This window comes from Alligator sinensis, unplaced genomic scaffold (assembly GCF_000455745.1).
Source record: "Alligator sinensis unplaced genomic scaffold, ASM45574v1 scaffold483_1, whole genome shotgun sequence".
NCBI lineage: Eukaryota > Metazoa > Chordata > Crocodylia > Alligatoridae > Alligator > Alligator sinensis.
In genome coordinates, this window is record NW_005842778.1 from 303238 (window position 1) to 315484 (window position 12247).

The window sequence follows — 12247 nt, forward strand, 5'->3', positions numbered from 1 at the left end:
CCGGCCCGCCCCCCCCGCCCGCCCCCGCCGCCGCCTCCTCCTCCTCCTCCTCCTCTCCGCACTAGTGCTCCCATCTCCTCCGGAGCCGGCTGCTCGGGGTGGGGAGCCCGACCCCCCCTCCCGCAAGGAAGCCAGAGAGAGAGGGGGGGGGAGTGGGAGAGAGGGGGGAGAGAGAGGCTAGGAGGGAAGAAAAGAGCATCCCCCCCATCTCCCAAGTCAATGCATGTTGCGGTGAGCCCGGCAGAGCAGCCCTCACGGTGGAGTCGGCCGGGGCTGCGCGCTCCCAAAATAGCACCAGGGGCGCCGGGACGTGCAGCCGGCACTACGACCACGGCTCCGACCTCTGCTTCGCGCCCCGGGAGCACGACAAACCCTTCGCCGACTCGGAGAGGGCTCAGAAATGGCGCCTGTCCCTGGCCTCGCTCCTCTTCTTCACCGTCCTGCTCTCTGATCACTTGTGGGTCTGCGCCGAGGCCAAGCTGGCCAGGACCCGGGACAAGGGGCGGCCGCGGCGCGGAGCCGCGCCGGAGCCCCTGGCTGGCATGGGGGAGCCCTCGCCTGCAGCCCGGAGCCTCCTCTCGCCCAGCCTCCCTCCCTCCCCCAGCAGCAGCAGCAGCAGCAGCAGAGGCCAGAGCCGCCACCCCCCCCGCAGCGACCAGGCTATTTTTCTAGGAAACTCCACCAACCCCTTGTGGCGCCTGGAGACCTGCTACCCTCGGAGCTCCCCGCCTGCCCAGTGCTTCAGCGTGGGGGACGCGGACTCCGTGTGCAGGAGGCCGCCGGGTCCGGGCCAGCAGCAGCAGCAGCAGGTGCCTCGGGCTGGCAAAGCTCCGGGCTGGAACTTGACGGATTTTTACCTTTCCTTTTGTAATGCCTACACCCTCTGGGACTTGTTCGCCGGGCCGTCCAACCCGGACACTTTGAACTGCAGCCTGGACGCGGTGCTGGAGGAGGAGGGCTCCTGCAGCCAGTGCGTCCAGGCTTACCAGCGCTACGACCAGCACGCTCAGGAGAAATACGAAGAGTTTGAGGTTATGCTCCAGAAATATTTGCAATCGGATGAATACTCGGTGAAATCGTGTCCTGAGGATTGTAAGGTAGGAGCCCTGCTGTGCTTGACTGCCTCTTTCCTGCCTGGTTTCCCCTTCGTTGCTATTCTTCTTCTTGGGCTACGATCTGGTTTTATTCCTCACTCTGGTGGCTCTGCTTGGGGCAGGAGTGGATCTGCTGGTGATTGACCAGGGCAGGAGTGGATCTGGTGTCGATTGACAAGGGCAGGAGTGGATTTGGTGTCGATTGACCAGGGCAGGAGTGGATCTGGTGGTGACTGACCAGGGCAGGAGTGGATCTGGTGGCGATTGACCAGGGATCCTTATTCACGCCTGGCTGAAGAGGAACAAGAGAAGCGATCCGGGAGTCCTCTGGGAGTGCAGAGAGTTGGATTTCCCCCTAGCCATAAATATGCGATTGGCTCAAACTCGGAGGCTCGCTTCCTTAGGCTTGGATGCGGTTTGACAAGAGAGGCAGTGCCAGGGGCTGCATGCCAATGAGCGGGGCAGTGGAAAGAAGTTGTGTGTAAAGGTGTTCCCCCTGCCTCTTCAGGGGGCTGGAGTGGACGTGGGAAGTTGGTTGTCCCAGCGGGCGGGGTCCTGGCGGCTGGCGCCTGTGTAAGCACCGTGTGGGAAACGTGCCTATTCCCGTGGGGACAGTTTGTGACTGCCCCGTGAGCCACGGGTGCTGCTTGAAGGGTCTCCTTCACTCGGAAGGCAAGTTTGCTCTTGTCTTGGGGTGCTGTGCCCAAGCAGAGCGCGTACATCCATGGGGGTGGGGGGGGGAGGGATTGCGTCTAGCAGCAGTTGCCATGCGAAGCCTCTTGCAAGAGCCAGCTATGGCAGGCTGCGCTCCAGATTTCTGAAGGACAGATGTTCCGGTTATTTGCCGTTGTATGGCAATATCCGAAGTTACTTGTTGTTCGTTTCAGCTTGTAAATTTTCAGTGAGAACGAAGGCTTGGGTATTTCCTAACGCACAGACAGAAGATGTGGTAATGCGATCATTAGCAAAAGGAAGAAGGGCATGATGACCGGCTCTATGTGTCTGTGTCTGCAGTCTGCTCTACAAAATCTATGGAGTTGGAGAGAGCTCAAGGACTAGAGTGGATGTAAATAGATGCTGCAGTGACCTTTGGTTGGGAAGTAGTGATGACGGAATTTCAATAAGCCTCATCGTTATTCTTTGTGTATCACCAATACCCATTCAGTGTAATCCAAAGATTATTTTTCTTCATAAGAAAACAGTGCCCCATGTTGGCTCTTTGGTAGCTGTCATCTCTCCACTTTTGCATACCACGGTTGATCCAGCTCTCAATGCAGGGAAGCACTGAATAAGGGGCTGTATCTGGTGCTTAAAATACCCAGTCTGTTTTGTAAGTATAATTTTTGGACCCTCTGAGCCAGCTGAATGGCTTCTGCTCTGAACTTACTTGACTCATATTTTATCAAGTACTATATTATATTGGTAGCTTAACACACCTACACCATAAACTGCTGTAGGAGTCAACCAAACACAGCACTGCATACAAATTACTGCTCTGAACAGAAGGCCTATAATGCTGATACTATATACACTGGGAACCAGAGCCCCACTTCATTTTTTAAGTCCAGCAAGGCCTTTCGAAATTTTACTAGGATAACAGTCAATGCCTCAAAGAATCCCACGATGTTGAATATGGGCACTAACTTACAGACGCTGCCTTAAAAGTCAATCATGTATTTCTTCAGAAGTCAAATAACTTTACCTCATTATGGAGTAATGGGGAAATTATCAGTCGTTATCAGCAAGGGGAAAGATATCAATCCAAATTTGTTTCATGTAGTTGAATAGGAATCAGCTCCCTAAAGCATGTTTTGGACTTGCAGGTTGCAGATGATAAACTCTGTGCATGTGCAAACACAGACCATCTGTACTTTATGTATTCTTTAGCCTGCTATCTTTTTATCTGGACATGTATCGCTTTAGAGGTAAAATAAATAAATACCCAGAAGTTATATGCCTGGAGACCAAAAGTGTGAGGACATCATTGCCATTGCAATAACTTCTTAACTTGGAAACTGATCTACTGCTTTGTGCTGGCAAAGAATCACATTTAGTTTCTTAACATCAGTTTTAAAATCATGGGCTGATATTATGAACTTTTCCCCATCACTACATGTTCAGGTCCTTTACTGCACACCATTCCATGGAAGAAAGAGGAACCTGCAGTGAATAGTAACTATATAGTACGGTTTATATTTTTTCTATTGGGGTTTATATGGAGAAATGTTTTTAATATTTATGTTGGTGAAGAGAAAGAAACATTAAAAATAAAATTATTGCAGGAAAATAACATCAATCTTTTACTTCTTTAGAAAGCAAGAAGGCTGTGTGTACACATGCAGTACACATTACCCATGGTTTTTAGGTCTCAAACACCAGATCTGTCGTATTATTCAAACGTGCTTTGAGAGTTTGGTCAACCAGTGTATGTAAAAATGGAGGGAAATAAGAGCACCAAAAGCTAATGGTAGTTAGCATTCATCCTTTTAGAAGTCATCTCGGAACAGTGATGTGGTCAGCTATAACACTTATGTGTAGCTGTACGGTAAGAACTACAGATCAGAGACAAAGCTCTGCTGCGGTGAGACTCGTTGCTTGTTTCAAGGAAGTGTTTGCTGTCCAAGGTGCTGAAAAGGCGGCGCACTGCTCACTGTTTATCTACGAGTGCATTGCAGAACTATCCCCATCTTAAATGTAATGGCTGGATGTACGTTTCCATATCTTTTAAGACATTTTAATTCCTTCAAATCTGATGTCATTCTGAGAAATTTAATCATTTGGCTGTCTTCAGCATTCTGTACATGATGAATATTAATGTGTTAGTATGCACTATATGTTCAACTGTGTAATATGAAGTTATAAAGTCTTGCAGAAATTTGGAACTATGGTTATTACGGGGGAAAAACCTGTGGAAAGAGAGAATAAACTGAAAATGTAATCTTTGCTGAATTGCTTTGGGATATATATATATATATATATCCCAAATGTATACATATATACGTTTGACACATTAAACTGAGTTATTGTTGCATTCCTATAAATATAAATATTGAATACATGGACATAAAGTGTCTAGGTATTTAAGTTACAAGCTAAATCATCAATATTTAATAGGAAATAGTAATCTGGCATCTAAGCATGTACTGTACTTGTCCCATTTGCCTGGTTAACATGGTATACTACTATTTTTTGTATGTTAAAAGAAAAGGCTACACAATTTGATTTTATTCATAGTCATATACATGGGCATAGACCAAGGGAACAATGAAACAACTCTTAAAGTAGACTATTTGCCTTTGGGGTAGTTTTAATATTCTAGAAGCGTAACTGCATTCTGATCAGAAGGGAGGTTTCACCCATTTAACCATTTGTAGTTTATAGAATCAATACACTTAGTGTGAATAGCAATCAGTGTAACATCTGTGTTATATTATATTCCTCTTCTGCTCCCTTCCCAAGCCCCCTCAAGAAATAATTGATTCTTAGGTTATAAAGTGGAAATCATACCATTCCTATTTCCTCACCTGTTAATTGTCATATCCTTCAATAATACAAATAATGGCTATAATCAATAGCTAAGAGGAATTATAGTACTTTAACGTACCACTATAGAATGAAAACTTCAAATGTTCAGTCTCTTTCCTGAAAGCAATATTTTTAAAGGCTGGCAGATTTTCCTTTGTACAAATTCTAAGGTTTATTGCATGCCTCATAGTCTCTAGGGAATGATGTAGACAAGTTGCTTTGTGTTACAGAAAGATCTTTGTAGTCAGAAGTTGTTGTGCTTAGCATAAACTTACTTGTAGCTATTATATTAAGTTGAATTATGTATTTAGTTTAACTAGACATATATTAAGTATTACTTATTGATGAATTAGAAAGAAACTTCTCCCTCTTAATTTTAGTGGATCTAGATTTAAAAGTTTACATATATCTCTGCATTTAAATGTAACGGAGATTGGAACAGATACTGACAATTCTCAGAGCTTAGAGTATTTATGCATGACAATGTCACAGAAATTGGATATGCAGTTTATATTGGTTGAGATAGGTAGACTTTCTCATACAGTGCCAGCGTCAGCGCCAGTGCCAGTAGATTGACACAGGAAATACTGTTTTAGAAGTGACTCTTGAATTACAATGAGGTAATAAGAATTTTGATTAGTTTTGCTAAAAGTGATTGCATATAGTATGTTTGGTATCATACTTTAATAATCATGTAGGAATATACTAACTGGTAGGCACCACAATGACAATGATTTATGGCATTTAAATATAGGACCAGAGTCTCAGCTAATGTAAAATTGATGTAGCTTCCTTGACTTTCATTGATGGAATTAACAAGAGCTGAGAATCTGAGCAATTATTTCTATTTTAATCATACATAATTTATTTATTGCAAACTTCTGATTTTGTTGTGTAAATAACACATTATGCAGTAATAGTTACAACCTATAAAATCATGATGACTATGATTGGTTCTATCTTGTTGTCTTGCTGTCCAGATTCTGATTTTTGTATTCGATTCTTGTTGTCCAGATTCTGATTTTTGTACTGAGTCTACCATTGAATCCTGCACACATAAATAATGTATTGGGTTGAAGACAGAAGACATAGTTCCTCATAACAAGTTGCCCACTTTCTATCAGGGAAAAAAGTTCTTATTCTTAAGTCAGCAAACTATTGCTTTTCTGGAAAAAAAGGAAGATTCTGGCTGCTTCTGAGCATGAACTAGGTCAAATCACTAAGTAGGACATATAAATCTGAAGGTTTTTAAAATGTAGGTTTTAGAGATACAGATTATATTTTCTGTGGGAAGTATTTGAATTTGAGAATTACGTGTGCAGACACATTTATTAAAGCTGGACCTTTCAATGTGAAACATCAGTTAGCATCCTCAGACAGCTATTTTATACTGTAAACAGTTAAGAGTGTTTTATATATATGGATATTGTCCTTCAAAACTAGCTTTAATACTGTAATGTGTTACTTATATCTGTTTGTATATTACTAAAAAAATCCTTGTGTCATTATTTTGCTTTAATACTAGGATGTTAAATTAGAAAATAGGAAACATACCGTTATTTTATGTGGGCTTTTAACCAGGCCCTGAATATAAATTAGAAAGCACATGGAATGAACATGTAATTGAGATGACATAATATTTAAAATCAGTTCAGATTTGTGATTTTACATGCTAGAAAACATGCACAAAAATAAGGCTACTTATAGTTAGAAAGTATGAGTTAATGAGTACCTTATTGTCACAAGTGATTCAGTTGATCGATTGACAACTGGTACATTTCTGCCCCTGGATTTTATTTGATCAAAGAACTGTATAAACTCTTACTATGGTTATGATTTAGCACCAAAGGAGAGTTTCAAATACAAACAAGTAAAGCTAAAAATTAAACATGCTGTTGATATCGCAAGAACAGCCCTCTGAAAATTTACTAATTTATAAAAATTACTTTAAAAATAAGTAACACATACTGAAGGAACCATGGTTATTTGTACATTTTGAATTAAATATTTTTATATTTGTCAATCCCTCGCAGTCAAGGATGATTGTCTTCCACGATTGGTTTATCTGTGGGTCTAAAGAAGGCTGATGAGGCCAATCCAGGATTGACAAACTCTACTGCAATTCAGGAATGTGTTTCTGTGCAGGGTGGGTGCCTCTGGGTACTTTTGTTTTGGTCTGCGACGTTGTTTCTGCCACTCCCGATTTTCCGTCTTCTGTTGTTATTGTACATTGAAAAAAATATTTTTATACAGCACTGTTAAAAACACATCATGCAGTTTGAATGCTTGCACAAACTGATGTTTGTGCCTTTTTGTTTGCTGCAGTGAATGTAAAATGAGAAATTGAAAGCTTAACTGTTTCTTGAGTAGGTCTTTGGATTTGACATGCAGTTGTTGTCAATGCATCTTATTTTAGCAATAGTGAATTGCAACTGCAGTACAATTAAAGGCCTGTTCCTGCCTCTAATAAACAACATGACCACTGGCACTAATGAGTTTTTACATGGAGCCCCAATATCCTGATACAGCAAGGAGCAATACCTGCAAATTCCCTATGGCCATCCTTCAGTCTGAAGATTGGATCAGTAACAGGTGCCAGTCCATATATGGAGATCTTAATGCCACACAGGTCTTATGGTTCTGCCCTCAGGTCTCTCTTATATACTGGTTCACTTGGGGCCAACAAAGATGATCTCTGAATAGTTTGCAGGGAATTCACTTTCATTTCTCTTTCTAGGAAAAAAAGTAATCAGAAATGTAATGATTCTATCATTTGTCACACCTGAAATACTTGCTTTTTACTTGATCTGTCAACACTCAGATATGGCCTTGAGACCAGGAACTAGGCCTTATTAAGAATTACCTGACAGCTAAAAGTCAGCTTGAAAGCTGTATTCTTACATGTACTTTTTTTTTTCTTTGAGCATCACTTTTAACACTCCAGAAAATGGAAAATGGCATTAGTATAAATATTGGGTTTATAGGAAGCTGTATTCACATGACAACTCTAAGGCATGCTAAGAGGGTTTGTTGCTGTCCTGCATTAGTATGATGGCACTGGGCTCAAGCACTGTTCATGTAGTTATAATACCTTTATGGGTGAATGCCTGCGAAGATCAATGTGTATGTTTTAGATGTTAATGGAAGTAGAAGTATTTAATTATATGGCTACCAATGTCAAGTGATATTGGTGGGGGAGGAGAAGAAGGGGAAGGTATGAGACCTCCCCGACTTTTGTGTTTTTAACTCCATCATTTGTTGATGAACTCTGAAATAGCACTTGCTTTTCACTCTCACAAGAGCAAATTTTGTAGGCGTAAAACTGTACCAGGAAGGCTGCACTGATTCTCCCCTCCTTGTGAAATATTCTGAGGTGTGTATATTTATGTGAGAATGGAATGGGTCTTCTTATTTTCTTCTTCATTTTATTTTCCTCTCTCAAACAATATGAGAAGGGAACTCCAAACCCAACTGCAATCCATCACAATCCTCTTATTCAAAAGACTTACTCCATGTGAATATTCAGAGACCTAACTGCTAATTTTAGCACGGCTTCACTACATTTCACTTTTGTAAGTGATGTAGAGCCAATAGATCTAGGTGACAGAGAACTTACTTTACTAAGTTCCAAGTACAAGGTCAATCACCAAGTTATATACACACACAATAAACAAAATAGGTTTGCACTAGTGACACAGAATGTGATATTACATATTGGGAAAATGTGAAATAGGGACTACCCAGCCTGACTTTTGGGTTCATGACTGAGTTTGCAGAACTAGTTGTAGGGAGAATTTTTTTAACTTGTAAAAAGACATACAGAATACTTCAATCATTCCTGAGAACTGTCCATGAAAGGGCATTTCCCAAAAATCTCCCCTCAATTTATACACAAATTTGGGGTTTAGCTGCTTCTGTAATACACTGTCCATGACAGACCCAATAAAACTTTGCCTGTATGCAGAGTCTATACTGTGAAAGTGGGTGATGACTTAGTAGCAAGGTAAGATGGCAGCTAGCCAGTGATGAAGCTGATGAGGATTCACATTATCTTCCTCTGTTCTACTTGCCCCAACTCTCATGGAAAAGATAATGAAGCTGTATTACCATTTGTACTAAACTGTATACTTGGAAGCTGCAGAGAATATTGGTAGTGTTGATCCCATGAACCCACACTACAATGTGATGGGAGTGGTGATGGGGGAATACTGGTGAGACGCCTGAATTTCTTAGACTCATGAAGAACTTTTGGAATCCACCTGGTTTCAGAAAGTCACAGCAGGAGAGCAATAAACCCTTTGCCCTCTTATTTTATGATGCAGAGAGTTACTGAGTGGGATCTAAATGGAAATTTCCTCACCAGGTCCTACTGTGGAGGGGATGACCTGAGTGGAAGTTACAAGCAAACAATATACATGGTGCAGAGACATTTTGGACATCTCCCAACTTCTGATTTCAATGAGAGGGTTTTTCCCCCCTCTTTGACTTAAGTGGGATTAGAGGGAGACCAAATTCTGTTAAAAATCCTACCTTTGGAGTATCACATTGCCATTTTCAAAGAACAAGTCCACTTTAGATAATCTGTTTAGAAAAAATAGGCACATTTCCAAAGTGATGTTGAACACAATTGAAAGACATTACAATTCAAGAAATATATGTTATTTTAGAATTGTCTGAATAAGTAGTATCACAGATTCAGAGAAATGTATGGCTGGAAGGGACCTCATGAGATCATCAGGTCCAGCCCCCCTGCTCTGGGCAGGAAAGACTGCTGGGGTCAAATCATCCCAGCAAGGTGTGCGTTCAAATGTATACCATATCATAAAGGCCTAAGACAGAACAAAAACATTTTTTTCAGGAAATAAGTGTTAGAAAGATATTTAGGATGATTCTTGAATATCTGTTTGATCCCAGCTGGACCTCAGATCTGCACTAAATTGGACTATTTTTGCCTGAATGGAATATCCGAGCAGAATCTTGAGCATACTGAGACACTTCAACTTTGCAAAAAACATCAGTGAATCCTCTCATTATTCTTTCAACCTATTAGCTATCAAAAGCATACAGAAGTTTCCTATTACAGACAAGGAAAAAAGGTAGATAGTCTGTGATAAGTACCTCATAATATTTCTCATGATTCTGATCATTCCCTTAGGAAAAATAAATAGGAGTTTCAGAATATATCATGCATTTCTGATTATTATTCTGTTTTGCTTACCTTGCTCTTCATTTGTGAGCAGTTATGCTTATGAGAGATACTCACCCCTTTCAGCAAAATTTAAGTTGTATCATTTATATGTCCACTTACAGATTTAAAGATCTTTTATCTAAAAAAATCCTTTGATACATGTATTAAATACAACCCTGTTATGTATTCAAGCAAATCAAAAATGTTAATTACATCATCTCTCATATGAACATGATACAGTAATTGAGTTCTAAGTATGAAGTCATAAACAACTAATGCTTAGAAATGTGTTATTACAAATTATTTTTTATTAGATAAGCACTCTCCCAGGGTATATTAATATATTAATACAAGCAATGGATTGAAAAACACCTATTTTTTCTTAGGTGTTTCTTTAAAGTAAAGCTCAATTTATGGCTATAACAAAGAAAAAAACAGTAAATAAAAACAGATGTAGTTAGTCCTGTTTCCATAGTTATAGTCCAGCTTTTATTGACTTTGTACTACTATAAAATAAGAAAATGAATGTATATATTTTGGAAATTTATTTAAGAAAAAGAAAACAGTGAACCCCAAATTAAATGAAATTACTCTTAAGCACCCTTAATATTTTTATTACATATGATATTTGGTGCAAATAAGATTATCTACAGAAATGTTTTGTGAATAATAAGAACACCTTATTTATTCACAGTTGCAGTAAAATATGTTTGTATATTGACAGATTTACCACTGAATTGCAAAAGGAAATCACACTGACATTTTACAAAATATGAATAAAGATTTTTTTTTAAAAAGACTTAGAATCTTACATAAGAAAAACAGAAATAATGTGAATTAAACAGCTGCTTTCATAAAGTTGGAAATGTGCAGAAAACTAGGTTTTAGATGTTTACACATGCAATTAATGAGATGCTTATTGTGTCTAAGTTTACTCCCAGGTGCACTGTTTGCACATGTGCCTGGGACTGCAGCACATTGAACAGGGGTGGAGCAGCCCCAGGTGGCACTGGGCTGCAGGGGTAAGCCTGCCAGCCCCAGTCTACTCTGACCCTTCTCAACATGCTGCAGAGGGGCTGGCCAGGGCACAAGGGTACTCCAGTGTGGGGCTAGCCAACAGGGTATTACTTGTATTTACAAATACTGTCACGCTATGGAGTTTATTTGTTTATTCCAGCCTAATGACTCTGCAGGTGTAGGTGCAAGAAGTTTACCGTGGAGCTAATTAGTCTACTTGGCAGTAAATGTTTCATGTAGACACTCTGAGTATGGAGTAAAACCATTTAAGGGGAGATGACTATTGTAAGTAGAGAAAAAAAAAAAGTCAAATTGTCTGCATACACCCGTTACATTTTTAGTATTTAAATTTGTATTCTTTCTACACTCAAAAGATGCATATTTGGTCATATTTTGCATGATGAGAATATTATAAAATTGAAAATACTGAGCTGATAGTTTTGTCAGTAACTTCCAAGGGCTCGTATTTGTGGAACATTATTTCCATAAGTTATTCAATGAAGTGTGGGTTTGCTGTTGTAGTTGATCCTCATGGAAAACATCCATTGAGATCAAGGAGAGATCACTGTATGGAATTGGTATTAGACGGTTGCTGAGTCTTATATGTAAAGACTCGTTATTCTGCAACTCGTTACTGAAGACCAAATCATCAGCAGGTACATTTTATGCCTTTTCTTTCTTTACGGTACACCAGAAACTGGCAATCCGTGGCCCACAGAGGGCCCATGAATCTGGGATGACAGCGATGGTTCTGTGGCAGGGTGATGAGCAGGTCATCAGTATTTGGTGGTTGGGAAATCCCTGGCACAGGGCAGCCCGTGATGTCAGTGATCAGGTCACAGGCAGTGGCCCTCTTTAGACCGAGCTCTATTAATTTGGGTTACTGCTGTTCAAAAGTTGCCTCCCCCCTCACATCACACCAGAAATGTATCATGTATTAACATGATGACAAAGCTAATGTTTTTAGTTTCATATTGGGGATTCCTATAATTATTTTGTCTACCCTAACATTTTTTAATTTTCCATTAAAAAAATGGAAAATCTACTATCTAGTAGTATCTCTAGTAGTATATGTAGCCATCAGACCTTTTATTAATTTATTCTCTCTTTCTTTTTAGTTAATGATTTTGAAAATTTCAAACATGAAAAAATAATAGTTAGAGTTTTAGAAAATAGAAAATGAAAATCATGATAAAAAAATCACCTGCATTTAGTTACTGGAATTAATGATCAAATTCCCCACTCTGTTTTGTTTAATCAGAGTTAAGGTTATTTTTTGTGTACTGACAACCATCTAAATACAGTAACAAGACTATCTAGACCATTGCTAATCTCAGGTCTCTGTAAAAACAAAAAACACTATTTTCAGCACGTGCCTATTGAGTTCTAACAGTTGTAACTGTCATTAGGCAAAAATAGGGAA

The 12247-nt window shown here is 40.0% G+C and overlaps 1 protein-coding gene across 1 annotated transcript in view; it reads left to right on the forward strand.

The window, feature by feature from the left end:
- The window catches only part of LOC102382509 (transmembrane protein FAM155A-like), a 257478-nt gene that overhangs the window by 3573 nt on the left and 241658 nt on the right, over positions 1-12247 (forward strand). The window contains exon 2 of the mRNA XM_025216960.1: positions 170-1097. Coding sequence (XP_025072745.1) covers positions 170-1097 — 928 coding nt within the window. The remainder of the gene's footprint in view (positions 1-169; positions 1098-12247) is intronic.